Consider the following 27,879-nt stretch of genomic DNA (forward strand, 5'->3'; position numbering starts at 1 on the left):
GTGGTGAAACGCAAGGTGGAAAGCGTCGATTTCCACTTTCCAATCCGATAGAACGCGAGGCAAACCCAATTCGACAGACACGAAAACCATCATCATCACCACTACTACCACCACCACCACCACCACCACCACCGCCGCCGCCGCCACGTCCATCGCTACCAACACCACCAACATCTTCGAAAAGCCCCCACATCTTCCTCATCTTCCAGTATAGGCCGTAGATATGAACCATGGCAAAACTTCGCCATTACAGGTGTTATTTCGTTTCCTCCTTATTTATGCAACCGAGCGCAGTGTGTCAGTTTCGGGCCGCTCGGTCGTTGCGTCCCGGTTCCACACCGATTCGTTGTGCTTTTGTGCAAAACTGTTCCTTCTGCTTCACCGTGTTCCTGGCATTGGCACTGCTTTTCCGCGCAGCACTCGAGAGCAAAAAACCAGAACAGAAAAGACTCACCCTCACTCACTGTCACTCTATCTACTCTACAGGACTTTTCCGATGCTTTTCACCTTTTTTCCCCGGGCGACCCCGGGTGCTACCTTTCTACCCTACTGCTTGCTGTCTGCTCGCTTCGCTTCACACTGTTCTATTTTTATTGTTTACAATAATTTCTGGCTGATGGCAACTGGTTTGCTGCTGTGTTTCTGCTTGATTCTTAGAGTTTGTTACGCGCCGGGCAAACGCTTGATTACTGTAATGATCGCATTCCGTTTCACGGCGCTTTTGAATCAGATCGAGAGAATTTATTTCACCTTCCGCTTGCTCATCATGTATTGCGTATTTATCAGCATAAGACCATATTGCAGTGGACACGGGAAACCAAGGTTCTCGTATCTTCGCGTCATTCTTCGGCACCATTTTGACTGAAAAGGATTCTTTGTTTTGGTTTCTGTTTTATCCTGTTTTCATGAACTTTATTTACTTTATCAAATTTTTAATATTTTAATGGACGAATTTTTGAACTTACATTTCCTAGTTGTAGTGTTATGTTGTCTGGGTTATCTTAAACAACGCCTTAAAAAAACGGTACCCTTTAAACGGGTTGAGCTCGCTATTAACTTATCCGTTAACTAATAAATCAACCAACGCATGTTAGTGTAGAAAAGTTAAAGTTATTGAACTGCTCACCACATTAACACCATGCACTAACTGACGACGGGTGTGGTTTTTCCTTTTGGCTAACAAATGTGTTTTCCTATTTACCTCTCTATTATGTCAATCGATGCCGCGGAGCAGGACTATGACGGCGATCTGCTTTGTCTGCAACCTGCCTATCATGTCTCACCAGGTGGGACTGGTATGGCAGGGAGGAAACGGCTGGGACGACCTCGTCCGAGAGCAGGTAAGTCTCGGTCTGCGTTGTGTGATGTTCCGGCATCCAATATTAACATCGTGCGCTCGTTCGCTAGGTCGAAGAGTCTACCATCCGGCAACGGCTCGGCGGACGGCGGGATTCGGCGGCACAGATTTCCGGCGCATCACCTCCTAGTACCTCACCGCCACCAGGTTCGTCTATGATCCCGCCCCATTTTTCCCGGTTTGGTCTTTGAATCTCTGATTTTGTTAACCCCAGGTGCGCAGCGCCGCCGACGAAGTTCGCTCGCCCAGCTGACGGACATCCTGCGCGAGTGGAGCGGCGGTGGCTCGAAGCGCCAGAAGGCCCCGCTGAACCGGCGTGAAACGCTGGCCGATCTGGCCCGCAGCCTGCCCTGGAACAAGGCCAACACCAGTGATTCGTACAACAACAACAGCAACAATAACAGCCAGAACAACAGCCATGCGCCTCCACCGCGGAAGCGGCGCGAGTCCAGCGCCGACTCGGGCGTCAAGAGCTGGTCCTACCGGCGGGACTCGCACGTGTCCGACTTCCGCAAGGAACGGGACTGGGAGCGCGACCGCGAGAAGGAACGCGAGAAGGAACGCGAGCGGGAGCGGGATCGGGAGCGGGATCGGGAGCGAGAGCGGGAGCGGGATCGGGATCGGGAGCGTGAGGATTACATCTACTCTGCCGACAACTATCGAAATGTGAGTGAAAAACCGGTACGATAAGGATGGTGTTAGTGCTTTACCGCGTCAGGGTTTGACAGAAGAAGACGTATGGGATTTGACAGCTAGAAGCTGTCGTACGAATTTATGATATCGATTTTATCTGTCAACAAAGATGGATTTTATAAATCCAGGATCGAGACTTTCATCTAGAAACAATAATAAAATGTAATTTTTTTAGAGATTTGAAAACAACAGAAACATTGGCGAATCTGACGTCCGATAAAATGTCGTGCGACAAAGCACTGACACCAGCTTAAAGGAGACCGCCGATTTGACATGATTTTCCCGTTGTGCCATTTCAGGGCTCGCGCCGGAACTCGAACGACTCCAGCCGGGATCGGTCGTCGCGCCGTGACTCGACGATCGGTGGTACGGCGACCCCGCCACCGCCCCCTCCCAAGGTGGTCGGTGCGCAGCGAAAGCGTAAGGACTCGCTGGTCGTCGCGGAAATGCCCAACTTCCGGCAGGAGCAGCGCCCCTCGACCAGCTCGACTGCGTCCGACTCCGGGCCGCTGTTCGTGGCCGTGGCACACGTGGACACCGGCTGCCAGGCCTTGCCTCCGCCGACCATTATCACCAGCTCGGTGACGCCGCCGGCCACCAGCCCCACCGCGCAGAAGGGTCGCCGCGACTCGACCACCCAGTGCGGCACGAAGATGAACCGGCGGGACTCGCGCGTCTCGCCCGAGCGTGCCCAGCGTCTCTCGAAGCTCCAGCGACAGGTAAGTTCTCGCACGTTCCATTTTGTTGTTCCGGCCTAATGGATCGCTTTCGCTCTCTGCTCTTTGCCAGGCCACCGCCTACGACGAATCGTGCCTGCCTCCGGGCGGATGGAGTCGGCGAAGTTCCCAGCCGGCCCTCAGTCCCGACGGCGAGGGTCCGGAGCGACAGGCGCGCCGCGACAGCCTCAGCCCGGACAGTGCGTCAAGGTGAGGCTTAATAGAGAGTCCATTACAATGTTGTCCCATCTTCGACGGGCGCTTTCCGGGCGTCCCTTAGGGCATGCGTCCAAAAATGGAAATTATATTGTCTACACTTGACCGTGAAGGATGGAAGATTACCCTTTTGAGTGTCAAGCACTTCCTTCGAAAGTTATAGTGGACATTCTATCCTGGTCTGCGAGGAAAGACTGATTTTGAAGCTAGTTAACGGCTTTGTTTTCCTTAGTTTCGTTGTTGGTAGAAATTGAGCTTTTAAGATGGATTCTTTAGGGATTCTATTACAAGAGAATAACATTAAAAAGTAAAATATCATAACCACGGATGTCCTTTAAAACTCTACTAGCTTTTCGAGCTTGCGGGATTTTGAAGCGTGCAACTCTATCCCAATCAACTAAAACGGCAGGTTTCTTTCGTCAATAACAACGAAGAGCTGGATTAGTTTCCACGACAAATAATTTTCATACCAAATAAATGGACATTTTATTCAATTTTCATTGATTTAAAAAACTGTATTAACTAATCTAGTTTAAACTAACGTTCATGGTCGGTAGTTCTAGTGATAAAATAACATGGCTGAAATTATAAAATTACCATTACAAAACATGTTTGCAAAATCATGCACTATAGGCCACGGTTCAATTGAAGGTAAAGCGTGCTAAAATATAGAATCAGCGGAACTGCGGTGAATTATGGCATGTGTAAAATAGGATAAAACAAAAAAGTTAAACAGAAGGTTTTCGTATCCAACTTAAAAAAGTAAGAATTATTATTCATAAAAAATCAGTGCAGTTCTAGTTCGCATGTAACTTCACACTCGTAAGACAAACGTAAGATTCAATGCATCGTAGGAAAACAAGGGGTTTACAGATGATAATTGCATCATTGAAGATGTTAACATCTAACTTGTAGGGCGTTAAGGTAAAACCTAAAGAGTAGGTTTCAGTCTCACTTCGCACACGGATAGATTGATACACAGTTACTTTTACTCAGATGGTTTCAAGAGGGTCCGATGAATTGTGCTACAAACAGAATGTAACGATTCGGTCATAACAAAGCTTCAAATTTCCCAATTTCCAGAGGACGCCGTGATTCACGATCCCACCTATCGCCCGATCGAAGCCACGAACGCGAGGGAAGCCCAAGGCGAAGCCGTCGCCTGCGCCGACAATCCTCTTCCGCCGCTCGACAACCCCGTTCGCCCGATTCGAGCAGCTGCTGCTCGTCAAGGTACGTGCGGTTCGGAACTCTCACAGAGAGCTTTTCACGTTGGGTTTTCCCACCCAGCGGCCTTTTTTCTCGAAACGATGAGTTTTCCCGCAAAGCTTCCGGTTTGTGTCTCGGCTAACGTGCATCGATGTCGATTTTCTTGCCCCTTCTCCGACACGATAGGGATGCGAGCCCTTGTGCACGCCCTCCGCCTCCCGCCGAGTGTGCCCCCCGGCCCTCCATCCGCCGGCAGTCGACCACCGAGGAGATCCTCATCGCGCGGGGCTTTCGCCGCCAAAGCACGACCGAGGAGATGATACGCTGCCGCAACTTTCGCCGCCAGAGCTCGCAAAGTGATGACACCAGCCGGTAAGTCCTGGCGCAAGTCCTTGCGAAAGCTCTCCATTCTCCTCTCTCTCTCTCTCTCTTCACGGGGATTTATGGGAAAGCTTTCGCCCTAAGCTTTCCATTTCGCAGCGTTTGCGGAAGTGAACTGTGGCCGTGAGTGTAGTACTGTGGCACCAAAGTTGACTCTCTGTTGCTCTGTTTCTTTCATGTCTGGATCGCCTTCCCACCTACCTGCCCGTACCCTCAACACAGCTACCGTGGTCGGCGTGACTCGAGCGCCCAAATTATCGACGGCACCATCGGGACGATGACGGTGGAAACCACGAGTACGTTTTTCGATTCTAGTACACAAACAGGTATGATTCGTGTGCGTGTGTGTACGTGTGTTTGTGTGTGATTCCGTCTGTTCGTGTGTGTGTCTGAGTGTATGCGTGTCCGTGTCGATGAGTGGCTAGTAGCTGTAAGCTCAATAAGGGATTTCGCCAGCAACTATAGCCACTAAAAGTTTGACCGCGCCGCGAGTCGTCCTCACTCCGTACGACATTGAGTTTGTGTGAGTTTGCGCCTCCCCCTACCGCTTTCCCGGGCCGCTGGTTGTTTACATTGCTCGAGCCCGGGAATTCGCCGCCCGGCCCGGGATGGTTGGATAGCTTTTTCCGGGTGTCATTAGCGTCGGGCTGCCGGGAGCTCTTTTCCTTCGCTCATTTCCCTTCGCTGGCGCCCCTGCGTTATCTGCATCGGTGATAATAGTATTCCAAATTTCTCCTGCTACAAAAAAAAAACAGTGATCCCTCCGCTCCTCGAGGGGTTCGCAAGGGGAAAACAACCAGGAAACGACGTTGACGAGGAAATGAGGTGGGACTGGGACTGGGACTGCATAATGAATGAAACTTCCTTTCGGTGGAGACTTTTCCCTGCGTCATTCATCTGTCATGTCAACCGACGGACGGATAGAGAACGCTCAAGCCGGATCCTTTTCTTCCCCCTTCCTCCCCACACTGTCCCGCGTCCTGCGTGGGTTGCAACGGTGTGTCCCAGAAACCTTTTGCTTTCATTTTCCTCCTCCCGAAACCGAAATCGCAGCACTCGCTTCGGCTTATGGATTACAACAGCGTTCCGTCGAAATAATCTCCGACACCCTCCCCCGGGGTCGTTTGCCTTCCACCGCCTTTCATGGTGCGTGTGAGATAATTTATCTGATTGACCATCGCGGATGCCGCCAACCGGAAGCTACCCTGTCGCGCGCCGGAAATGAACATGGAAAGCTTTTCTGGAGAAAGCTCGTTGCACTTCTTCACCATCTGTTGCTCGAAGGATGTTCTCAGAATTTGATAAACGCAGCTAGTGTGTAAAGAAAACAGAATTATCGACTTATTCGAAGAGGTTGCAATATTCTGTCCCTGGCCATATTTAAGCCCATCCGATGAAGTCACAATTTTAACAATGAAATGGAAAGTGTCAATGCCAAAATGTCCGGACACTCTACGGAGAAGGCTTATACCGTTTAGCCTTTAATCTCGGCCAGGAATGGTTGGCTGAGGCTCATCTATCTTCTAGCAGCTGGAGTCTAAATACTCGTTTTACAGTATGATTGATCCGTGTGATTAATCTTACTGATACTTTGCTAGATTTAGATACCTTACTTTTCCAGCACCTTAAAATTCTTTCGTAGATGGATTTGTGTTAGCTTTTTTGAAAAGAAAGATTTAAGAAAAAAAAAGGTTACTTGTGCTTTATTATGGTTTTTCGGCAGTTTCTAAATAATCGTCATAACGTTCTTTAGGGAACTTTAGAGGATGCTATTTTAACATATGCAACACAATAACGTAAACCATTCTACGCATTTTAAATCCTAATGGAACTAAAAAGGCTTCGTTTAACAAAGATCGCTTTCGAGTCGTAACCATTTTCAACCTAATTTTCGAAAGCCCAATTGAGCATGATAACTCGAATATCGGTTTGTCGAAGTGATCACAATCAGGTCATCAGGTTTCGTTTTCCTCCCTCGAAAAAAGCCAAAAGTTTTCCCTCTTTTTTGGTGCAGACAATTTTGAGGAAACAAAATACATAAAAAATAAGAGTAATTTCATCTCTACTTCAAGAGATGCCTTTCTCCTGGAACCGGTCGTGGGGTGAATTGTATTTTCCCGTCGCCCCGTTTTTTGTAGGAATCCTCATTGAAGTAAAAAGGGTTCCGAGAAATTCAAGCACGTGAAAGGAAACGGATTGCGGAGAAGTGGAGAACGAAAGAAAATCGTCTTAACTCGGCGAACCAACAATGCACACGCAACGTGCGGCCCTTTGTTTATTGCTGTTGGAGTGCGGCCGCCTTTCTTCGCGTCCACCGTTGCGTAAATTCGCCAGAGTTTGGCGAAGCGTGACCGGTTGCACGTGAAACAGCACCACTCGGAAGAAAGCACCCGAAAGAGGGCTTGCATCAGAAGAGGAAGAATGCGGGAGCCTCGGTGCGTTTGGGAAACACTTCAAAGAAAATTCTAAACTCTCCTCTCCATGCGGTGGCTTCAAGCGATGCCCCTTCGCTTCTTCCCCCTGGTGCTGGACAATTAGTTCCATTTGTTGTTACCGAAGCGGATTCCAGCCGTGGGTGGACGTGTCCCGGGGAAAGTATTTTCGTTGCCATGGTGGTCTCTCTACGAAGCGGTGGAGTTTGTGTTGAAATTTGGCAAAAGCAAGAAACGCGCAACCTACATCGTGACCCTTCGGCAACGGAACGACTCCGGCGGCGGGACCTGTGGCCGTTGACATCGGTGCCGTTCAAACTTGCAACTTTAGCCAACCGATCCTGGTGCCGATGATCCGAGGCTCGAGTGGCCTCCCGGCCAGCCCTTGAACCGGTGCTAGGTGTTATCTGATGCGGTTAATTAAATTTTACGAATGACCTGTCGCTCGCCCGGCTCTGTCACGCTTGTCCTCGACATTTGTTGCGACACAGAATGGCCGGCAGGTGAACCCGGTAGGGTCCCTCTCCGAGTACCCGCCATCAACCAACCCCTTGTCGTGCTTCTAATGAGGTGCCAAGCGTACGGATAATGTCCAACGATCCGGGCTCAACGTGGCTGAAGCGGACGGGTTTTCCTACACTTTGCAGGCGGGAGGAAATGTGCGTTTCACATTACCAGCAACGGCAGCAGTGAACAGGTTTGACAATTGTCCTTTTGCAACCCCCCTCCCACCGTCCCCACGTGAGAACATGCGACCGGAAAGATTGCACCCAAGTTCAAGCCCCCTGGACCCGAACTATGTCGTCTCGTTGAAGGCGACTCTGAAGCAGAAGAAATTCCTTTCGGTCAAATGCCAGCGTCACGTTCTACCTCTGACAAGGGATTTTAAACCTAACGTGCAGCATAACAGGGCCATAAATTAGAAGGTCAGGTGAGGCGAAATCTTTATTTAACCTTATAAAAATCGTTGAACTAAGTTTCTCCTTCATTTGAGGCTCTTGAAGAACTATCTTTTTCTCCCTCAATTTCTGACAACATTTACTTCATTTACTGGACGTAAGCGTGATTTCGAAGAAGCAACTCTCACCTAATCTGGTGTATGGTGAAAATCCTTCTTATTTACGTCACCGAAGGTTGTTATGAATGCACGAAATGTGTCCGAAAACGTTGCTACGATTCGCTAATTATAGAAGACTAATTTAGTCTCTCCGCCATCGACGGACCATGTGACAGAGCTAATGTTATTACGCGCTTCGCACGGCGACGAAGATTTTAGGTTTTCTAATTATACCTTCCGAAATGGCGTTCTGAATATTTGTTTGCATCGAATTAATTTGCCGATTCCGGGAAACCCCGGGTGGGCTTCCGAATTGCGTACGCGCGAACCGTCTGACTTTTTTACGCTCGAAATGGGAAAACAGTCCGCCGCGTGAATTCTGCCTTGATGCGCTATATTTAAACGGCTTCAACAGCAGTTGATCCTCTATTTTTGACACTTCATTCACGACGGGGCCTTTGATACCTGGGCTTTTTGGGGATGCTAATTTTACGCCACCAAATAGAAAAGCCACCCCAAAACTGGCTGAAAAGAAGATTCCAAGGAGGTGTTTATTTTTTGTTCATGCAGCAGTCACCCCGAGATGGTGGTTTTGGTGTGCGAACCCATCAACGTAATCAGCTTCCATCATCTTTCGATCCGTTTAGCGCGCCATCTTTAAGGCCACGTTTCGGGCGGGCTATCGATTATCCCGCGGGGTTGACTGCTTCGCATCGATTTTCCACCGCCTTTTGCCTACCCCCATCCTGCGGCAGGCCTCTCAGAGACCTCAAAAAGTGTGTGTGTGTGTGTTCATCGGAAGTTTGCGCACGCATTCGGATTTGGTGCAGCGCCCACTGTAATACGCAAATACCGCGGATGGTTGTCCCAAAAATATAAATACTTTCATTCATACCACCGTGGGCGGTGGGGGTGGGGGAAAATGCTTCACCTCCCACGGTACAAGCTTATCGATTTTCCCCGGGGTTACTATGTACGCACCAGTGAGGCGTGGGATTGAAATCTTGTGAATGAATCGGGGGCTGGCTGAGGGAAATCAAATGGGAAACCGCACATCACTTCGTGAGGGATTGTTTTTCCACGCCAGCGTGAAACCTGGGGCCTGAGGTGGGCAGGAAAAGCTATAAAAATCGTTACAACGGCTCCGCTCGCAAGCGTCACGGATCTCAGAGGCCGCTTACAGAATGTTTCAAAATTACGATGACGCCAACGGAAAAATCTGTCACGTTGGCTTGGTGACGTAGTTAAATTACCCGGTTCCGGACAGGGAAATGGAGCAAACGTAGAGGTCGGGAAATGTGTCAATAGCAAACGCCTCGATCGTCAATTCACCTGGAATAGCGCTCCATTCCACGTGAGCCTTCATCACTACCTTTTCCACTGGACACAAATCTCGCTCGTTGGAGATGAGCCGGCGAAAAATTATGGCTCGAGCAATAAAAAGAAAAAGACATTCAGCGCAAAGTAAAACAAAATGATGAAGATAAAAGCCACGTGCGTTGACGCCATTCCGTCAGATACCCAGGGCGAGTTTTAATTCCTTTCGTAAAGATTTCCGCCATGAATGCGGGGCGAAGAGATTTTGTCGGTTCCCCCGCTCGCTCCGCACTGAAAGCGAAAGGCGGTCGGAAGGAAAGTTGCTTGCCATAAATCTGATTTGCATACCAATGAGACCCTGGGTCGACGTGGCGAAACAAGTGTGGCGGGAGAGGGGGCAGGGTTCGAGCCGACTCAACAGTTGCGAGAATGAAGGGGGGAGCGTTGTTAAATTATTTTAACGGCGAAAATTGTTTTACATAAATTCTCACTTCTATACGCTGAAACATTCCCAAATCCCAGCGGATGGCGCGGAGTTCGGAGTTGCTGGAAGAGCACGTCGGTATATAATTACGTTGCGATGATATTGTACGATCAAATGGATGCAAAAATGTGTACTTTGTGTTGCAAAAAATCCTAACGACGAAAGAAGCCGAGCTTGAAGTGTTTAAATTGATTATGGACACCAGAAGTTAATATATTGGGCCATTCAAATTTATTTAACACATTTTCATTGAAAAGATTCAAACAAAAATAATATATCGATTACTATTCTAATAGAAATACAGGCTGGCCCCGGTTTTCGTCACCAAACGGGATTTTGACAGCGACGAAAACCGGGGCTAGCGGACTAAATTTGTTACGTTTATAATACCTACTCAAGACTTGACTAACACAAAACAAACGTTGGTTGTGTACATTCTTCTCGTCTGAATTTTCAGTGGTTGATATGAAGGTGTTCTTCAAACTATAACAAAGTTTGTGTATTTAATCATCAAATCAATGGCCACCAACTTTCCGTTTTACTTCTTTGGTTTCCATGCCGTGTAGGTTTACAATAATACATTCTTCTTCTTCTTGGCGTAACGACCTTGTTTGGTCATGCCTGCCCGTTAAGGGCTTACGAGACTTGGTTCCCTGTTGTACGTGGATAGTCAGTCCTCTCGTACAGGGGAGGGTCCGGTCACGGTTGGGATTCGAACCCACGCCGCCGAGCCCCGGCGCTCATGGGCCGATTTTCTAACCGGCACTACCGCTCGGCTGTCGCGGACCTCCAATAATACATTCAGTGCTTCAATTGGAAGATATTTTTAATTGAGCAAAGTAGTCTGAAGCAGAAAACCTGCACTACCCGTTTATGAGTCCATGTTCGGATCCTCTGTCATACAAAATGCATTGAATCATATGAGTAAAGAACAAAGCACGCTACTATAAACCAGCTTCGAACGATTTGTCAAACGACGAAAACCGATGCTGACGAAAACCGGGGCCAGCCTGTAATTTATAAAAATAATATATTGAGTACCATTGTAGCTTCTAGAGGTTACAAAATAATGTTTGTACAATGTTTCCAGCAACTCTTTATAGATATATCTCTCGCTCTCAAGTCCCTTCTTATCAATTGACGACTACAGGAAAACGTACCCGTTTTTCATCGTTTTCGTTTACTTTAGGACGCATAATCGCTTAATCTGTCCCCTTTTCACTGCGAGCCCAAAAAAGAAGTTCAAGGCATGTCTTGTACGAGCAAACTGTTAAGAAAATGATCAAAAAAATGGTACAGAATTTACTTTTAACCCATCTGGGGAGAAAGAACATTGATTGTAGGGCTGCTTAACAACAACAACCTGTGAAAACCCCTTTCAAATGACACTCCCCGAATGTGTGTGTTTTGTATATTTTTTTGTTCCTCTTTCTCTTTCCCTCTCTCTCTCCCTCTCGATCTTTTCTGAAATCGTTCTAACCTCATAACATCCCCGAACGGGACTGGCTACCACGAACTCAATCGAAAATCGCATAAAATCACGTTCTCTTCCCTCCCCTGGTGTCCTTTTTCTAAAGATTCTTTTCTGCTTTCCCCCTCCCCTACCACCATTCCCACCATCCGCCAAAAGGTCAGAAATGCCGAAGGAAAGGATGCCGGTTTCCAGCGAAACGGTAGCTTTCCGAATTTTTTTGCGCCTCCACCGTTTCCATCGCCATTCGATCGAAACCGATCGAACCAAAGAGTACGTACGCACCGGACGGGAGCGACAAAAAGGGGAGAAGCGCCACGAAAAGAAGGTCACCAAACACACCCACACACGCTTCCGTGTCGAAGGTACAAAAGCCGGATCCACCTGCCGAAACGTAGGGCCGTCATGGCTGTGGCGCTGAAGCGAAACCGAAAAAGAAAAAGTTTGGTTCGATCCGAAAGAAAAACAACAATTCGTGCCTTTTGGGAAAGAGTTGAGAGAGATGGGTAAGGGGGAGGGGGGGGGGGGGGGATGGAAAAAAACAACACAACGCCATTCGCACGGCCGACCGTCCTTCTTCGGCTACAAGTTGATCCGTTTTTATGACAATGCGATGGGGAAGCGAGGTTTGGTGGGGACGAATTTGTTACTTTTCACCTCTTCCATCACCCACTCCCCTCTCCCCACCCTTCTACAAACTAAGCCTTTTTTTACGATGTTCAGTCACGCACTAAGCGGCCCAACTATGTGCGCCCCGGAATCGAACCCGCACCCGCGGGCTGTTGGGTTCCATAGTTTTGGGGTTTTTCTTTACTGCCAATCGGGCGATCCGAAATCATCATCAAGAGACCGCTCTCTTTCCGACCTTTCGAGCCAGCAGTGGTGTGTGCCTCCGTTCGGCCTTCCAGTTAGCGTTCAATCTGGGCCGTAAATTTGATCCCGACCCGATTCGATTCGACTCGAAAGCGGTGGCAGCAGGGAAAAACGGGACAGGGTGGGCAGGACTTTTCCACCTCAAAATCAACAAGTTCGCTGTCGCTCGTACCGTCACGGTGGCGCCTTTGATGTTTCCCACGAAGGCTGAGATTATGTTTGTGGGGAATTATATTCGACCGCCGAGTTGTGCATAGTGTTTTCTGTTTTCTGTAAAGAAAAACGAATGGAATTACTTGGAAAACAATTTTGGACGAAGCAAATTGGTTCTGGGTAACCTTAAGGCATGTTTTGTGGCCATTTCGATTGCAACAATGGTGTTTTCCATTTTTAATATGTATCGTAGAAGCGAAAGCAATACATCAAACTTTCGGTGCACTCAAAAGTAACCTCCACCAAAGACAATAAATACTACTAAAGGAGTCCATCTTTGCTTACTTTTCGGTGTAAAAATCGAAAGCGAAAGGACCGAGTATTTTTTCACATTCTTTATCCGTCACCTGCGCGAACTGGTGGTGGACATTTGCAAACAGGTTTCATAATGCACTTTAATTAAAAATGCATTACAGCAGAAGGAAAATCAGTAGCAGCTGCAGCCGCATAAGCAGCAGACATAAATAACTTTCCTCCCTTCCGTTCTGCACGGCCGACACGAAATCCCTCGATGGCTTTCCCGCCGGGGCTGCGGAAAATAAAACACGCAAAGCGGGTGCGAACACGGGAAACAAATTTATCACACTCGGAAAATCACTTCCCATGGGTTTCGCTTTTATCTGCGTCCCTCGATCATTCGAACGATTTATTTGATCGATTGCAAGGCGGGAGAAAATAACCTCATTGGAATAAAAGTAAAGCCGAAATTCGCTCGCATTCGTTTCCCTCGAACAGGTGAATGCACCGGTGACCGGTTTTTTTATATCCAACCGGACCCAAAGGGAATATTCGTTGCCACCGAATGTGGTCGTGTAAGCATAACTTAACAACGGGAAGATGGAAATTGGAAATCCACAGTTACCATTGAGTGCGATTGATTTGTTGGATTGTTTACTCTTACCGATTGAAATTGAAATCATATTTTGTCTTTCCATTTCGTGCTATTAAAAACCTATTCAAATATAATTTGGTGTCTGCTGGTTAGATTTTGAGCCGTTTAGAATATTTAATTTACAAAATTCAGAATTGTGTTGAACGGCCAACTTATGACGCGAGCATATTGGTGAAGGAAGACAAAAGAAATCAACTGTAGGCGGAGTCGAGTAATACAAATTCAAGGTTTTGTTTTTGTTGAAAACTACCGATAGGAAGAATATTTTGTAATTTATCTTTTTCTCAAAAATCACACAATTAAAATATACATGTTTTGCAAGGCATGCAAATTTGAATTTTGTCAATTCGTCCTTTTTGTAATATTCTCATGTCATTCTCTACGGTGAGGACAAACTGAAAACGTACCAAAAAAAAGGTTGACTCAGTGGTTCAACCCGAGCAAAATGTTATCACAAAATGGGATACTTTTACCTTTCCCGGAAATGACACTGAAGTTTAAGAAAAAAAAAAATGGTAGCTACCACCCTAAATCCAACTGACCGCTAGCCTCTTCCTAACGAAAATCACACGAAAGCAACGATGATGAATAAATCATTAACGCTCAATGGCATCCCCTCTCGGTTTGCAGCCCTGCAGGGTTTATATTTTTCCGCCAATCAAGCCGGTGTTCCGTTTCATTGGCACTCTTCGGTACGAATAACTCTTCCTGTTGGTAGGTAAATTTTTGCTGCTTCCTCGCCAATCCTGCCTTCTTTTGGTGGCTTCAATTCTATCGATCCACACAAATTCCTTTGACAGAAACGGGTAGGAAAAAAAGGTCATCCTTGAGCCGCCCTACATTGCGATGGAGGATTTTTTTGTGCTTTCGTTCAGCCTATGAAGAGAATAGTAATGATATTATCGTGAAGCAGGCTGTTTTCCCTTTTTTTCCCCCCTTTCGATCTCGATCTCGTGGCCGTAACTTTGGCTCCAAACGCCCTTTTCACACGAAGCACCAGGCGCCTCCATTTCGACCATCATTCACGAATGCCGTGGTCACCGACATTGATGACCCCTTCGCAACGCCCCCGTGTGTCCTTTTGCAGCGTTTAATGCTCCTCGGGGGCATTCCGGAGAAAGTGTTGTCATTACTCGCACTTTGTCTGGCCTTTTTTCCTCCCCCCCCTGGCTTGGTAGGCACCCTTTTTTCCGGTGGGTCGCACTGCAGCGATGCGCCCAATTTTCTTGGCCACCAAGTTTCAGTGCTGCCGTCCGGCTGTCCTTCCCTGGAGCAGCGTTGATGAGTTGGCGCGGAGGGTGTCGAAGGGTCACAAAAACGGAATTTAATGACGCAGAAAAGATTGAAAAAACCCCACCCTCCCCCCACCGGACGACGAAGGTGTTGGGAGGTGCGTGGTGCGTTTACGGCCACGGCCAAGGTTCATTTCGAAGCCTTCACTTTCGAAAGCGCCTCATGCGGAGTGAAGTTTCATCGCATAGATTCCAGATTTTAGTCAGATTTTGCTTTATTTGGCCTCCATTTGGAAACATCTTAAAAAGTGGCGCAACGAACCACAACACATACAGCGTTGGTTTTTGTTTTTGTTCCGGAAAGCGCCAACCAACCTTTCAAGTTGTAGTGGATCGATCGGTGCAGAAACGCAAAAAGTAACGTGCAGAATTTACGGTCTTTTCTTAATTAGATAAAAATGTCCTCCTACCTAAGGAAGTCAAGTGGCAAGGACAGTGCCGAAGTTTTTCTTCATTCCCTTTTCGGAAGGGACGGGAAATGAAGTTTTCTTCTCGTTCAAAAACAATGCTTATTTTTCTTACCATCCCCTAGCGGCGTAGATTCTATAGTAAGCTAAAAAAAGCAGCTATTTTCTTACTGTTTTGACGATATTTGATGTTTTAATTTTACACGCAAATATTAACATTTACATATAGTTTTTATTTATTACGTAAATGTTTTCTTCCAATCAACTGTATCTATTGAAATATTTGCATAAAACATACGTTTGATAAGATGTTCGAATGGAGCCGCCATGAAAGATATAACTCACTTTATTGTAGTAATACAGAAGATGGAAGTTGTCCTCACATGTTGAATTGTTGTATCGTTCAGTGAGGCAACAATCAGATCATCTTCAACTGATTGTATTTTTCGGAATGCATCCCACCAAAAGGAAGAATCTCCTTGAACTGAGGTAAAGCTTTTCACCTTTTGCATTTTTGACTTCGGTCACGATTTGATGGCAGTAAGACCTGACCGTCTCCCACTCCACAAACGCTATGCAACCTACCCTGAATCGAAAGCAAGCGGACGGCGCGTCTGTACGTGTGTATGACCTCGCCGGGAAGGAAAATATGGAGCAAATATTTCCACATGACAGGACGTTGACTTTTACGTACGTGCCTCAAACAACATGGTGTTCAGTTGGGACAAGCGGGAGTTTGAGATTGCACTGAAGCTTGTCGGGGCGGTTACTTCATTGCGTCGTTCCGCTTTGTCCCGAACGCACACTTACAGCGAAGAGAAAAATAGGATAGACGGGAGTGCGTTCAAAGAATGCGATTCTACATCGTCGCTCGAACGAATGGAGGCGCCTGGTGGCTCACGTGAAAAGGGGTACGTGTGTGTGTGTGTGTGTGTGTGTGTGCCACTTACATCGCATACACAATCGGGTTTCGTATTACGCAGTGATGAAGACAAATAGCTCCGTGTGCGGATCACTTACCGTCTGCCACCCGGACAGACTCCCCTCCCCCTGCCCCAACACGTAGCGGGTAGCATTTCCGATACGAATGGAACCTAATTGAACATCACTCATTTATGCTGTACGGTTGCATTATTGTCCTCCCTCCCCTTCTCACGGACCCGCGGGGCACGTCGAGAGCGATTGTCGGGTCGGAGAAGACATTGAAGATGATGGGCCTTGGGAAAGATGATCTCCTTACCGATGCCCTCCGCCTTCAGCCTCGCTGTCGCTGGCAGTTCCCCAAACGATTCATCACATTTATTTTCCATCCCAACCGACCAGCTCGGGGCACGGAAATGTGGTAGGTTTGCTTTATCTGTGTTTTTTTTCTCTCGGAAAATTCATACCTCGAAACGAGACCATCAGTCAATCGTGAAAATGAATCGTACAACCATCAGCTAGCGCCAGCTGTTTATGCCCCTTTCCAGTCCCCGGGCCTAAGTGTACTCGACAAATCGGTCGTTCGGGCGCGGATCCAATTTAAAGAAAGCGAATCCGTCCAACCAAACCCACCTGGCACACGCTGGCATGAATAAAAGGTAAACATAAAAATCATTACCGTTGATGCGAGGTGATTTTGACGAAATGTTTCTTCCTCTCCCCCCGTGCCTCGTTCATCCGGGGCACATTTTCGGCTCGCAATCAAACGCACTTTTAATACACTTCACAAACCCATTCGGACTCTTTTTCGTTGCTGGAGCCATCAACCAACACACTTTTCCCAAGCCCAACGCTTCCGCACGCACACCCGGTTGAGTAATCGATCGTCCTTAGTTTCCAATTTTCCGTGCCTTCAACCATCCGGTGGAGCGGTTGTGTGGAAAAGCCATGATTTCGTTTTTCGTCCGGAGCCGGAGCTGGAGACGTTTTGCTGCGAGCGAACGATCCGAACGAAAAACATCGTAAATCGTAAGTCGCTGTCACCGTGATCCACTAGGACACTAGACTATGTCCCCTGTTCGGGCGTCCGTTCCGTGCCCCTTTCCTTCCGCCCACGCGACGGCACACGAAGCTCCATCAATTTTTCGTTATCCATTACCTCCCAGGACCACCGAGGCCGGGGTTTTCGCCAAGCTCGAACGGCGAACGAAGCGACAACCCCAGCGAGAGGATGCACCCTGCTCGGTGGGAAGTTTTTATGGCGCTCGAAGCAAAGCCCGTGTGCGCCCGAAATTAATGCCACTGCCATTTGCAGGCGCCAGCAAAGTTAAAGTGGGATCATCAGTTGGTCATGAATGAGAAACGAGCAGTCGAAGCGGAATATTGATCGGCGAGCGGTAGATCGAGGGCGGGGAAGCGGCTGGGGGGAAGAGAAAGTCGCGCAAAAGTTCGACAAAAGCGGGAAGAGTGCGACATCCTGCCGAAGTGTTCAATCGAAACTAGTTGCCCTGCTGGAAGGATTGATAAATTTTCCTCCGAATTTGCTCCAAGGAAATACAACAATTGATTCATTCGAGCGTCAGCTGATTACTTAATAAGCGTTTTGTTTAATTTACAACATTCGTTTCCGGGATCATAATTTAGGCAATTTAATTACCAATAATAACTGTTGAATGTTAAGAAAAAGTTATTTGAGTATGATACAAATTTAGTTCGATCTATCTTGCTATATTTTCTAAATCACTTCTGGAGGAACGTGTAAAAAGTGTAACGGTTTTATTAATTTGAAAGGATTGTGTAACTAAGACTTAAAAACAAGAGTTTTGTTTTTGTTTAGATCCTCTGTTCTTTTCGAGCGTTTTTCTTTCTCTAAATTTTAGTTACCTCTCCAATCTGTTAGTCTTCATCTGATAAAAACATACCATAACAAATCATAGGCAGCAAAAGATGCATTCATTTTCAAACAAAACCTTTGACACACAAAATTTAAAGATTCACTGTTTGCGCATGATGAATAATTCTGCAACTTTAGTATCAATTGCAAGCTCCCAACGTCGGTTTTCAGCGTGAGAGCAACATATTGGAGTGTTTTCTTCTAGCGAAATCAGGTTAGGCTCGAGGAAAAACAAAAGCAATCCCCCATTGTGACCCGTTTTCCTTCCAAGAGCCACCGGGTGGAGTTGCCCTGGAGCAGCGCGACGAAAACTCGACACGAACAAAACGAAACAAATTAGGAGTAAAAACCAGGAGAAAAAAGGCAACGACCAGCAACAGCTCGCCCCGAAAATCTACCACCTGTGAACGGGTGGCGACCGGTGAGCAACACTTCCAGCGAGATGATGGTAGGGAAAATGATTATCACTGGAAAAATTCACTTCCAACCGAGGGTTTCTCCACGTTGAAGCCGAAGTTCTCTCTCAAAATAACGCCGTGTTATCCTCTCTCGCCAGCTGTCAGTTTGTTCGCATGAGTCCGTTGTACGCTTTACTTTACTCCCGTTTGTTTTCCCTCGAGTGCGAGGGTTTCCCTGCACCACCACCCACCACGTCTGAGCATTTTCCGAAGCGGTAACATCGGGAACGTTGAACTCTTCTCACGCTCACGCTTCCCGACCGTTCCAGGAGGGGAAAAGCTTACTGAAAGTCTTGCCGCCTCGTTCGTCTGCCCGGGAACGTTTCCGGCGGAAGAGAAATGGATGCCGCTTTCTCTGCACTGTCCGATCAGCTTTCGGGCTCAACTTGTTGGACTTTCCAGGCAACCAACGAAAAAAAAAGGCAACCGATACCCGGTGCTGGAGAAGACCCGAATGACGAAAGCGCCACGCACACGCACACATTGTTGTACGCGTCCCTCAACACCCGCACCGTGCCCTTGCTCTCACGCAACCTCGTGAGTTTATTTGAACACTCAATACAAATGGGGAGCAAATGGAAAAAAAGGAAAAAGTACAACACACTCGTAAGCGACGCGAACCCGCGCCGAGTTTTCCGAGCCACTTCCACCGAACGGGGAGTGTTTGGGGGAGGGAGTGCAAGGGAGTGGCGTAAGGGACGCAGCGCAGTTCAGCGGTGTCTTCAGCATACGAGCCAAACACGACCGGTTCAGTTATCTCTGAGACGTCCGCCGATACGCAAGCAAGCGAACGGGAGCCTTTTTTCCTTTCCTTCCAAAAAAACGGGCCTGTCTGTCGGGAAATATCCTACCCAGTGAAAACCCCCGTGCGTTACAGTATCACCATGTGAGATTTATTTTCCTTTTATATTGCTGCGTGTGTGTGTGTGTGTGCGAGTGAAGAAAAACCCCATTAAGGGCATTCGAGGAAAGCATATTACCGACCAAATGACATGATAAGAAAAATGTGTCTGTTGGCAAACAGAAGTTGTACGCTTTGAAACGTTCCGGTGAAGTGAACTTCGCTCGGGGGAAAAGTGTGCGTCCATCTTGCGCGCCTGGCAAACAGCTGGAACAAGAGGGTTTCGGTTGTTTTCCATTCTTTTCGTCCAGTTTGCCTTCATTGACACAGCGACGAACTCGAGCTTGAGTGTAAACAATCTGTACTGCCCGTTTCCCGCAACGACCCGCACAGCTTCATGGGCAGTTCACTCTTTCGCCTTAAGCCGAAGGCACAGCACAGGAAAGGAAAACAAATACTCACGCAGCAGCGCCACAGGGTTGAGACAAGGGGACAGCATTATGTGCAGGCAAGTGCACGTAATCCTTTCGCGGAAGAGCGTACCAGCGTTGGCGTGGCTCGGAAAAGTTCCCGACAGCGTGCTCGTCCGCGCGCAAGATACGACCAAAAGTTAGCTGCCAAATAGGGTGACACACTCGGCTATGTTGCATCAGCATCCTGCCTCATTCACAAAGTGAGAGTAAATAAAAAGCAAGACAGAGGACTTGAGGTAGCGGACCGACGTAGGAAAACTCATGCCGCCGGGTGAAAGTTTGGGGCGTGCGTGCAGACGGAGATGTTCGGTAAACAGGGGATACTTTGTTTGCCCAACAACTAGCTACTCACTCACAGCCTACTTGCACAATTGTCACGGTAGCTGATGGCAGCTGTCAGCAATGGGATGTTGTCTCCTTTTCCGGTCCGTCATTTGATCGACACGCTGACACACTGGAGACGTCTGTTAGGGACAAAGCAAGCCTTGCATTCTTTAATAAATTCTATTCACTTGCATGATTTTTAAAGTTAGCTCAAACACTGATCCTATCCGTCCTATTTTCTAGCGAGCTTTGAAGTGGAAGTGTGAGTCACAATAATTTCCCCATTAGCGCGTGCCACGTGCCCGGTGTTTCTTCTACCTTTTCCACTGTGCGTACTGTCGTAAACAGCGTTTTTCCTCGCCGCTGCAAATGACTCCATAATTACTCGGCGCGAGGGTCAACCGTGCGTGCGTTGGTGTTGGTGTTGGAGAAGTGAACAAAACGAAGCGGAAAGTAACGCAGCAAAAGAAAACTGAAAACAAACAAAAGTGTGCCGCCAGAAGCTCACCTAGCGTTGCTCAGGAAAAACCTAGCGCCGGCCAGTGAGACGCGTTAACGAGGAAATAAGCAGCCGCCAAGAACAGGACAGTGTAGCGGACCGCACGGTGTCACCTTCAGCCATCCATCTATTCCGGTTTTCCCAATCCTCCACCCTCTCGTCCTCCTCCATCTCTTCCTTCTCCACCACCTCCCCCACCCGAGCGGCACCATATCGCTGGCCAATGAAAAGCCAACGGACGGACAGCGTCCGTACGACCACGAACCAGGTACGTGTCTTTTCGCAATCGTTCGCTGGTGGAAATGGGAAAATTGGCTCTAGCTGGCCTCATTATGGCGCAGTATTGTATCAATAGAATTTGGGTATTTGTTTCCACCTCAAAATCTCTAGCGGTGATCGTAGTAAAAGGATTAATTTAAACAAAATAAAGATGTTTCGTTCACTTCGCATATAGAACGAGGTATGCTTTGGGAGCTCACATTGGCATTGGAGCTTTCCATATTCTCCCAGCCACCCCGATTATAATGGTATGGGTCGGAAAAAGCGAAACACCATAACGCAAACTGTTGCTTGGATCACACATTTAGTCTGGCGTGAAAAATGATTTCTCAACGATTTTCATTTTCATCGCCCATTTTCCCCTGGCCCCGTGCCACGCACGCATTCATTCGCTGCTTAATGCTTTCCATTTTCTTTTATTTTCAATTTTCCTCGACTCGTTTCGCGGGGCAGCCCGAAAGATAGGAACATTCGCGACCTAAGCCCGCCGAGCGATGATTTCCACCCTGCGTTGTTTAGCCATGCGCCTGTTTTTCCCCCGTACGGTTCCGTTGTTGGCGTGACAAACGCACGTGTCAACGAAGCGTGAAAATAGGTTCCATAGAAAGGAGATCGGCCGCGAGGATGAGATCGGAATTTTTCCTTCCTTCCCTCGCTCCCGTCCACCGTGTCGCATTTGCCATTTGTTTCGGATGAAAAGCTTTCCAAACGAGAAGTAAAGTGGCAAAGAAGACGAAGAGAGGGAAGACAAAAAAACCGCCACACAGACAGTGAAAGGAGCGAATTGAAAAAATAACTTCCCATTCAATTGAATTAGGTACACACAATTGCGATGCCGGTGAAAATTGCTCCGCTGGAAACAGTGTTTCGAGCGGTGGAAGAAAATTGGAAACATTTCTCCACCAAAACCCGGAAGGAAGTGTGGAGGGTAGCAACGGCAGGCGTAATGCTGGCGTAAAGGAAAAAACAAACGGGGAAATTGGAAAATAGACAACAACGGCAGCAACAGCGACCAATGATTTGCCGTGAATTTGGGTTCGGAAACTCGTTAGTGCTTAGTTTACTGCGGGCTCCCATTTCGTCCTGTAGTTTATTTCTTTCTTCGGTGCTCTCTTTTCCTTCCTATTACACTGTTCCTGTTTTTCTTCCGTTTCCCAGCAGACCTTGTTTTTCACGTGCAAGCTTTGATTTGGTTTCGAATTCGATGGACGATGATTTTGTGATTCAATTTCACTGCGTAACATCATTCCGCGACAATGGGTCGTTTTTTCTTTGACTTCTTGTAACGGTTTTCCATTCGTAATGGTAAATGGAAAAGCTGTGTTTTGACGCTCTATCCACCTTGCAGCTTTGTGAAACAAATAAAACGGTCCTAGAAGGTTTTCTTTCCAATTATTACTAAGTTTGCAGATTTTAATTTGTTTTAGACTTTTAGTAATGATATAATTTGTTCACTTCTCTTCAATTTGTAATGCTCTCTCCATTTGTTCTCATGCAAAACTACTTTGTGATATACGTTATGTAATATTTTTACTACAACTGAGAAAAAAATGCAACAGCTTGTATTATTTATTTCCTGGAAACTGAGACTTTAAAGGCATTGTTGGTAGAGCGGCTATCACAAATCTCATATGTTTTAAGCGCCAGTATTTATTTAGTGCTTCAACATAATTGTTCATAAGAGAACCAATAAAAAACAACTTTCGCATCATATTGTTGATCAAAATGTATGGAATCATATTATCTGCTGTTTAAAAGCTCCTCGCTAAGAATTAAAAAAAAGATGGAAACGACGATGAACGTCATTTAAATGTGCATAAAATATTTAAATCAGAAGCCATCCTGTGCTTCTGTCATTCATGTGTTTTGCATGACATGGATTCCGATTAAACTCAAACTCGCCAAGATGCTTAACAGATTCCTTGCAAATCACTAATGATACCGGCACAGTAGGGCTCGCAAGGAAATCAGCATGTTCTAGCATCCTTTCATCTGGCCGATCTCGCAGCTTCTTGGATGCTCCGAGCGGAGAAACGGGAGCGATCAGGGGGGGGACGTGAATGTCGTCCTCCATCATTAGTAGCCTTTTGCGAATTGGAAGATCATGTCCAACGACGACGTGATGCCAGCATGTTTACGTCACTCACTCGCTCGCTCACCTGCCACCCTCCCCACCCTTGTGGAAGGGGGAAATCCCTATGTCCCGTTCGTAGGAGGTTTGGAAAACATGCCACGCGAGGTGGCGGGAGGCGCTGGAAACATCATCCATCATCATCACCATCAATGCGCGTGATGTGAGTGTTTGATACGTTCGATTTGTTTGTTTCCCGCACGCTGCGGCCCTTTTTCGGTCGAGTATGGAAAAACAGATATCACTACCGATCGGCCGAACGGCGGAACGAAGAAAAAAGCACATTATCATCATCGCTGCCCGCATTACGCTGGCGTACACGTGCCCCCACCCTTCCCTCCCACCCTCTGCCGTCGTCATCGAGGTCGAAAGATAACAAGATTGAATGGCACCCACTTTCTCCCTCGCCATCCGAAGCGAGTGTATCCCTTTATAGCCTAGTGTGAGGAATTCGGGAGGGTTCTTAGTGGTGAGTGTGTGTGCTTGTATATTGGTAAACAGTTCGCAGAATGTGCGTAGCCATCGGCGACCAAAAACAACAACCGACCGAGGTTCGGAGGGCTTGTCACTTCGCTTGTTTGAATAATGGGGCCGCATTATAACGAACAATCTGAGACGCAAACGCATGAACCGGGGATACGTTGGCGTTGGCTCCATGGTAGTAGTTTCGTCTAAAGCCTACGAGATCCATCCACTGGGAAGATGCTAGTCGAAAGTGTTCCGGGAGCGTTCCGGGATGCTTTGCTAATCCCATCATTTCTTCAGTTTTCAACCGACTCTCGTTTCAACAAACGGTCGCCCAGTAATGATGTGTTGTAATTTGTGGTAATCGTTTCGTTTCTCTGGTTATTGTTGATGGCACGATTGTGGATATCCGTGTTGACTATCTTCTGCACATCCCTTTTAGAATTGTTAACACTCTTGGAAACGTTTAAATACTTCAACGGCTAGGAATGTTTTGCTTATTATCAGATCATTTTTGAAGTTAATGTAAATGAATAAGTTCAATATGAATAAAATTACCAAACTAAGTGTTTTTGTTACCATCTCCATTAGAAATGACCATTTGCACCGGCGATGGCTTTGGTTTTAGTCGGTAAAAAGAGAGGTCGTTGCAAAGCCATTTTCTGCGCTATTGTTTTGACAGTTACTTCGAAAAGTGTTTACAAACATACTCGCAACATATTATGTGATAGATCTTTACAACAATCTCTTAAACGAAATAGGTTATCCAAAATTCGGGACAACAGTGTTCCACATTTGGCCCCTGACCTCACTACTACTACTCCTAGGCGCAAAGTCATGGGATATGGATTCTATTGGTCGCCATGATATGGTCGAAATCAAGTGTGATAGTCTTCCTCACTTGCAACCTTGCTCCGGAACATATACCGAACGCTTCAATGCTTGTTTAGTTAGTGAAATTCACTAAAATTTCTGTTTCACACACACTTTTCAGGCTGCTCAGGAAAGGTAAACAAACTTCAAACTAACTGTCCACAATATTTCCACGGTTTGCAATATTTTCTGCAACCTCTGTTTCTTCCGAGCTTGGGTTTTAGTAAAGCAATCTCTTTAGGAATACGCATTAGAGAAAGATAATGCTGGTAGGATGAATAGCAAAGTAACCGTCTTTGAAAAAGGTTGACCCGCCCAAACTCCAATCGCGCAGTAAGTGTTGACGAAGGATTCGAAAGGTTCTCTGTCATTAGCAATCGTTAGCCTTGATTGACCAATAGCCACGATTTCGCCCATCCCGAAGACATCCCGAATTGGCTTCGAGTCCTTCGTTAATGCCACGCTGCGGGCTACATCGAAGTACCACCGTGGAAGAGTTGTTTCTCCGTTGGGAAATCACATTGCCAGTCGTCCCTCAAGCCGCCCCGACGGATGACGAACGTATCGGCGAGAAAATCGGAACGAATGTATTAATTGTATCCTGCTACGGTAACGAACGCTTGGTGATTGGATCATGTCAGTATCGAATGCTGCCCCGCTTTTCCGGCCACTATCATTCGCCCTACTTTGCACATACATAAATCTGGTACGCGCGGAGGTTTGTGTGCGTGTGTGAGTGTTATTTGTTTTTTTTCTCCTCTCAATCGAGGATCTATTTTTTCCGTTAATTTCCCGCCGCGGGACCCGTGATTGGGGAGAAAAACCATTTATCTTTCACCGCATTTCGGTAGTCAATAGGCTAATGGTGTGTGATGGGTAGATCGCTCGTTCCGGCGTGCGGAGGCTTTGCCTAATCGGATCACAACCCGCCCGGATGACGGGTTGCCGGAGATAGATTTAGATTCAGCCATCGATGGAGCGAGGATGAAATAATAAATCTTTCGATGGGTGAGGGATTTCCCCCAGCTCCCGAGGCGATTGATTGGAAACAATTAAACAATGTGACCCCGATAGGGTTTTAGGGCTATTTTCCGATCGTTTGCAAGCGGACTGAAGTGTTTGCGATTGAATGTCAATATTTATAGTGTTGACTGATTCTGTTTGTTTTGAACTTCCTTTCTAAACGTACATCGTTTAGGGAGATAAAAGTTTAAAATAAATAATACCGAATAGCTGGGGATTCACCAATCATTTTGCATCGTAGAAAGCAAGCCCAATGGCAGCACAAAACCTTGAACATAAAATAACAAATGACCCAATACGGGCTCCTTTATATACGTTCAGTGCCATCTCCCCACAGAGCTCCTGTCTGTAACGAGTCGTTTGCCACAAATCATGGTCATTCGGTGGCTTCGTTGCGATGCCATTGCAAAACGAGGCCATCTTGAAGATGTTTACGCTGGCGAACGAAAAGCCACCGGAGGGAAACCTTCATCACCTTCATGGATTCAAGTCTGCCGCTTTGCTGTCGCTTAACCCCACAATCGATGGCTTCCTCTCGGCGTGCAACAACACATCTTCCGCCCCACCCGGTCCCTCGGAAGCCGGTTTCGGGCTAAAATAAATGCTCCCCAATATGAAAATCGGTACACCCTCATCCGCACACAACCGACGCACCTAACCACCGACGAGCCATTATGGTTAGTGTGCGAAAATTGCGTCCTCAATTTACGAGACTTTTCAAACATTTTGCGTTTAGCCGCCCAGGCTTAAAACCCTCCGGACGCTGGCGGGACGGGGGGAAGCGGCATACTCATAATCCACCGAAGCCATTCGGCAAACCGGACTCCCGGGAAGTTGGCGGGAAGGTGGGCACGGAGGGAGCCTTTTTCCAAACGTGCCGAGTATCGGTTTCCGTCGATGGGTTCGTACCCCATTTCGGGTTGGGTCATATTTTTAGCCAACAACAACGGAGCACACGACAACACAGCCGGTGGAAAACGGGCGATGAAACCCGATAGATTTAACGGCTCGTTGCTTGGTTTGCTTTCGGGGAGGCAGCCTTTTTTTCTTCTTCGTCGTCTTCTCCTGCGTCTTCCTTTTTGGGCCAAATGTGTGTATTGTCTACCGGTGCCTTTGGCCCGGATCCGAAGACTACAAACGGGGACAAGTGGCCGGAAGATGGCGGGAAGTTTTATAATACCCGTGAAATTGGAAATTGTTCAATGAATTAGAAAGGAGATTAAAATTTTACCATCCTTCCTCCTCCAGCGCGCATTGTGCACCTTCGTTTTGCGTCCATTTTCCTTTCGCTTTCCCTTGCGACCAACGTCGCGAAACAGCTTTTCTGATCCTCCTCTTGGTCGTGGAAAGTAAGGTGCTCGGAAAAACTTGGCACTCGGTTTTGAGGGAGGAAGGTTTCGTGTGGATAAAGGATAAAGGATATTACTTTCCCGCTAATATCGAACCGGGCGTCTCGCCTTTGGAACTTTGTATCGGAACTGATGGAAGCATCCAACCATCCGCTTCCGCCGTCAACGTCAACTTCTCTCCGTCCCCTCAAGCCCTCCGCCGGGACAATCCAGCTGTCAGCTCGATCGCTCAAATCGAGCCGATGCAGAAGCAAAGTGAAATTTCCCCAAAAAACCCGCCCACCCTTTGAGTGGATTTGACAGAATGGGTGGTTCGGTTTCCGGTTTGGGGGATGGGTTGGGGAAAACTCAAATGAGCTCCGAGTTGCCGAAAGAGTTTCTGTTTGCTCGCCCTCCTCCCCGATTTAGGGCATCGATGTTTCGGTTCTGCCTTTACGATCGAACTCACTCGCTTCCACTCGGTTATCGTTATCGGTTATCCGGACGGGCGGAGAGATGTTTGCATTGAACACATTGTGCGACGAGACAATTGCCCCCTTCGAGGCTTCGAAAGCGGGTAGCGAGATTCCATTTCCTGTTACCACCGAGAACGGAAGTCACGAGCGGTGGAGAAAACACAAAATGGAGAAAGTGGAAAACGACGGCCGAACGATAAAAGAAACCGCGACCGAGAACGTGTCATCGGTTGTTTACGATTTTGTGGACGAATACTTTCGCTACCTTCCGCTCGCCAACGCCACCGTTTGTCGTCCTCCTGTCCACTCGGTGTGTATTCTCCCTGCGCCCATCTGTTGTTCCACCCCAAACTGTCACGTACATGTCACGTGAAGTTGAGTTTTTTCTGCGAAAATGCCCTCCAGCTTCGGGCACGTCCTGCCGCGCGTGTATTTCTTTTTGCGAAACGATTTTTTTCACTTTTCTTTTCCGATCGATTACCGAGGCATACACGTGGCCAACGTGGTTGCGTGTTGCATCGCCATCGTTTGCGTGCGGGTTTTGTTTTGCAAAAAAAAGAAACATTCACAATGAAGGGCTGGGACAACAAACCGCCTGCGAAGATAAAATGCGCGCCACGCACTTATCGTGCCCGAATCAACAACGCTTTTCATGTTTGATGAGTACACATACACGGTGTGTTCGATCGTACAATTGAAGGTAGTGTACAATTTAGTTTGTTCAGCAGTGTTTTTTAGAATTTTCATCAAACATAAAAGGGAATCAATAATTGATGAATTACATCAATTTATTTACTTGTCATCCCGCGCTATTGTTTGATGTTTTATTTTCCCGCTAATGAATTAATAAAGTGTTTACTTCATTTTAATTTAAACAATCACTC

The 27,879-nt window shown here is 47.2% G+C and overlaps 1 protein-coding gene across 1 annotated transcript in view; it reads left to right on the forward strand.

Annotated features, from left to right (window-relative positions):
* The first annotated feature begins 230 nt into the window (after positions 1-230).
* The window catches only part of LOC131286575 (uncharacterized), a 103,626-nt gene continuing 75,977 nt past the window's right edge, over positions 231-27,879 (forward strand). Inside the window, exons 1-9 of the mRNA XM_058315546.1 lie at positions 231-253; positions 1,235-1,340; positions 1,408-1,504; positions 1,572-2,023; positions 2,350-2,769; positions 2,840-2,976; positions 4,066-4,215; positions 4,378-4,563; positions 4,795-4,868. Coding sequence (XP_058171529.1) covers positions 231-253; positions 1,235-1,340; positions 1,408-1,504; positions 1,572-2,023; positions 2,350-2,769; positions 2,840-2,976; positions 4,066-4,215; positions 4,378-4,563; positions 4,795-4,868 — 1,645 coding nt within the window. The remainder of the gene's footprint in view (positions 254-1,234; positions 1,341-1,407; positions 1,505-1,571; positions 2,024-2,349; positions 2,770-2,839; positions 2,977-4,065; positions 4,216-4,377; positions 4,564-4,794; positions 4,869-27,879) is intronic.

Source organism: Anopheles ziemanni, chromosome 3 (assembly GCF_943734765.1).
Source record: "Anopheles ziemanni chromosome 3, idAnoZiCoDA_A2_x.2, whole genome shotgun sequence".
NCBI classification, from domain to species: domain Eukaryota; kingdom Metazoa; phylum Arthropoda; class Insecta; order Diptera; family Culicidae; genus Anopheles; species Anopheles ziemanni.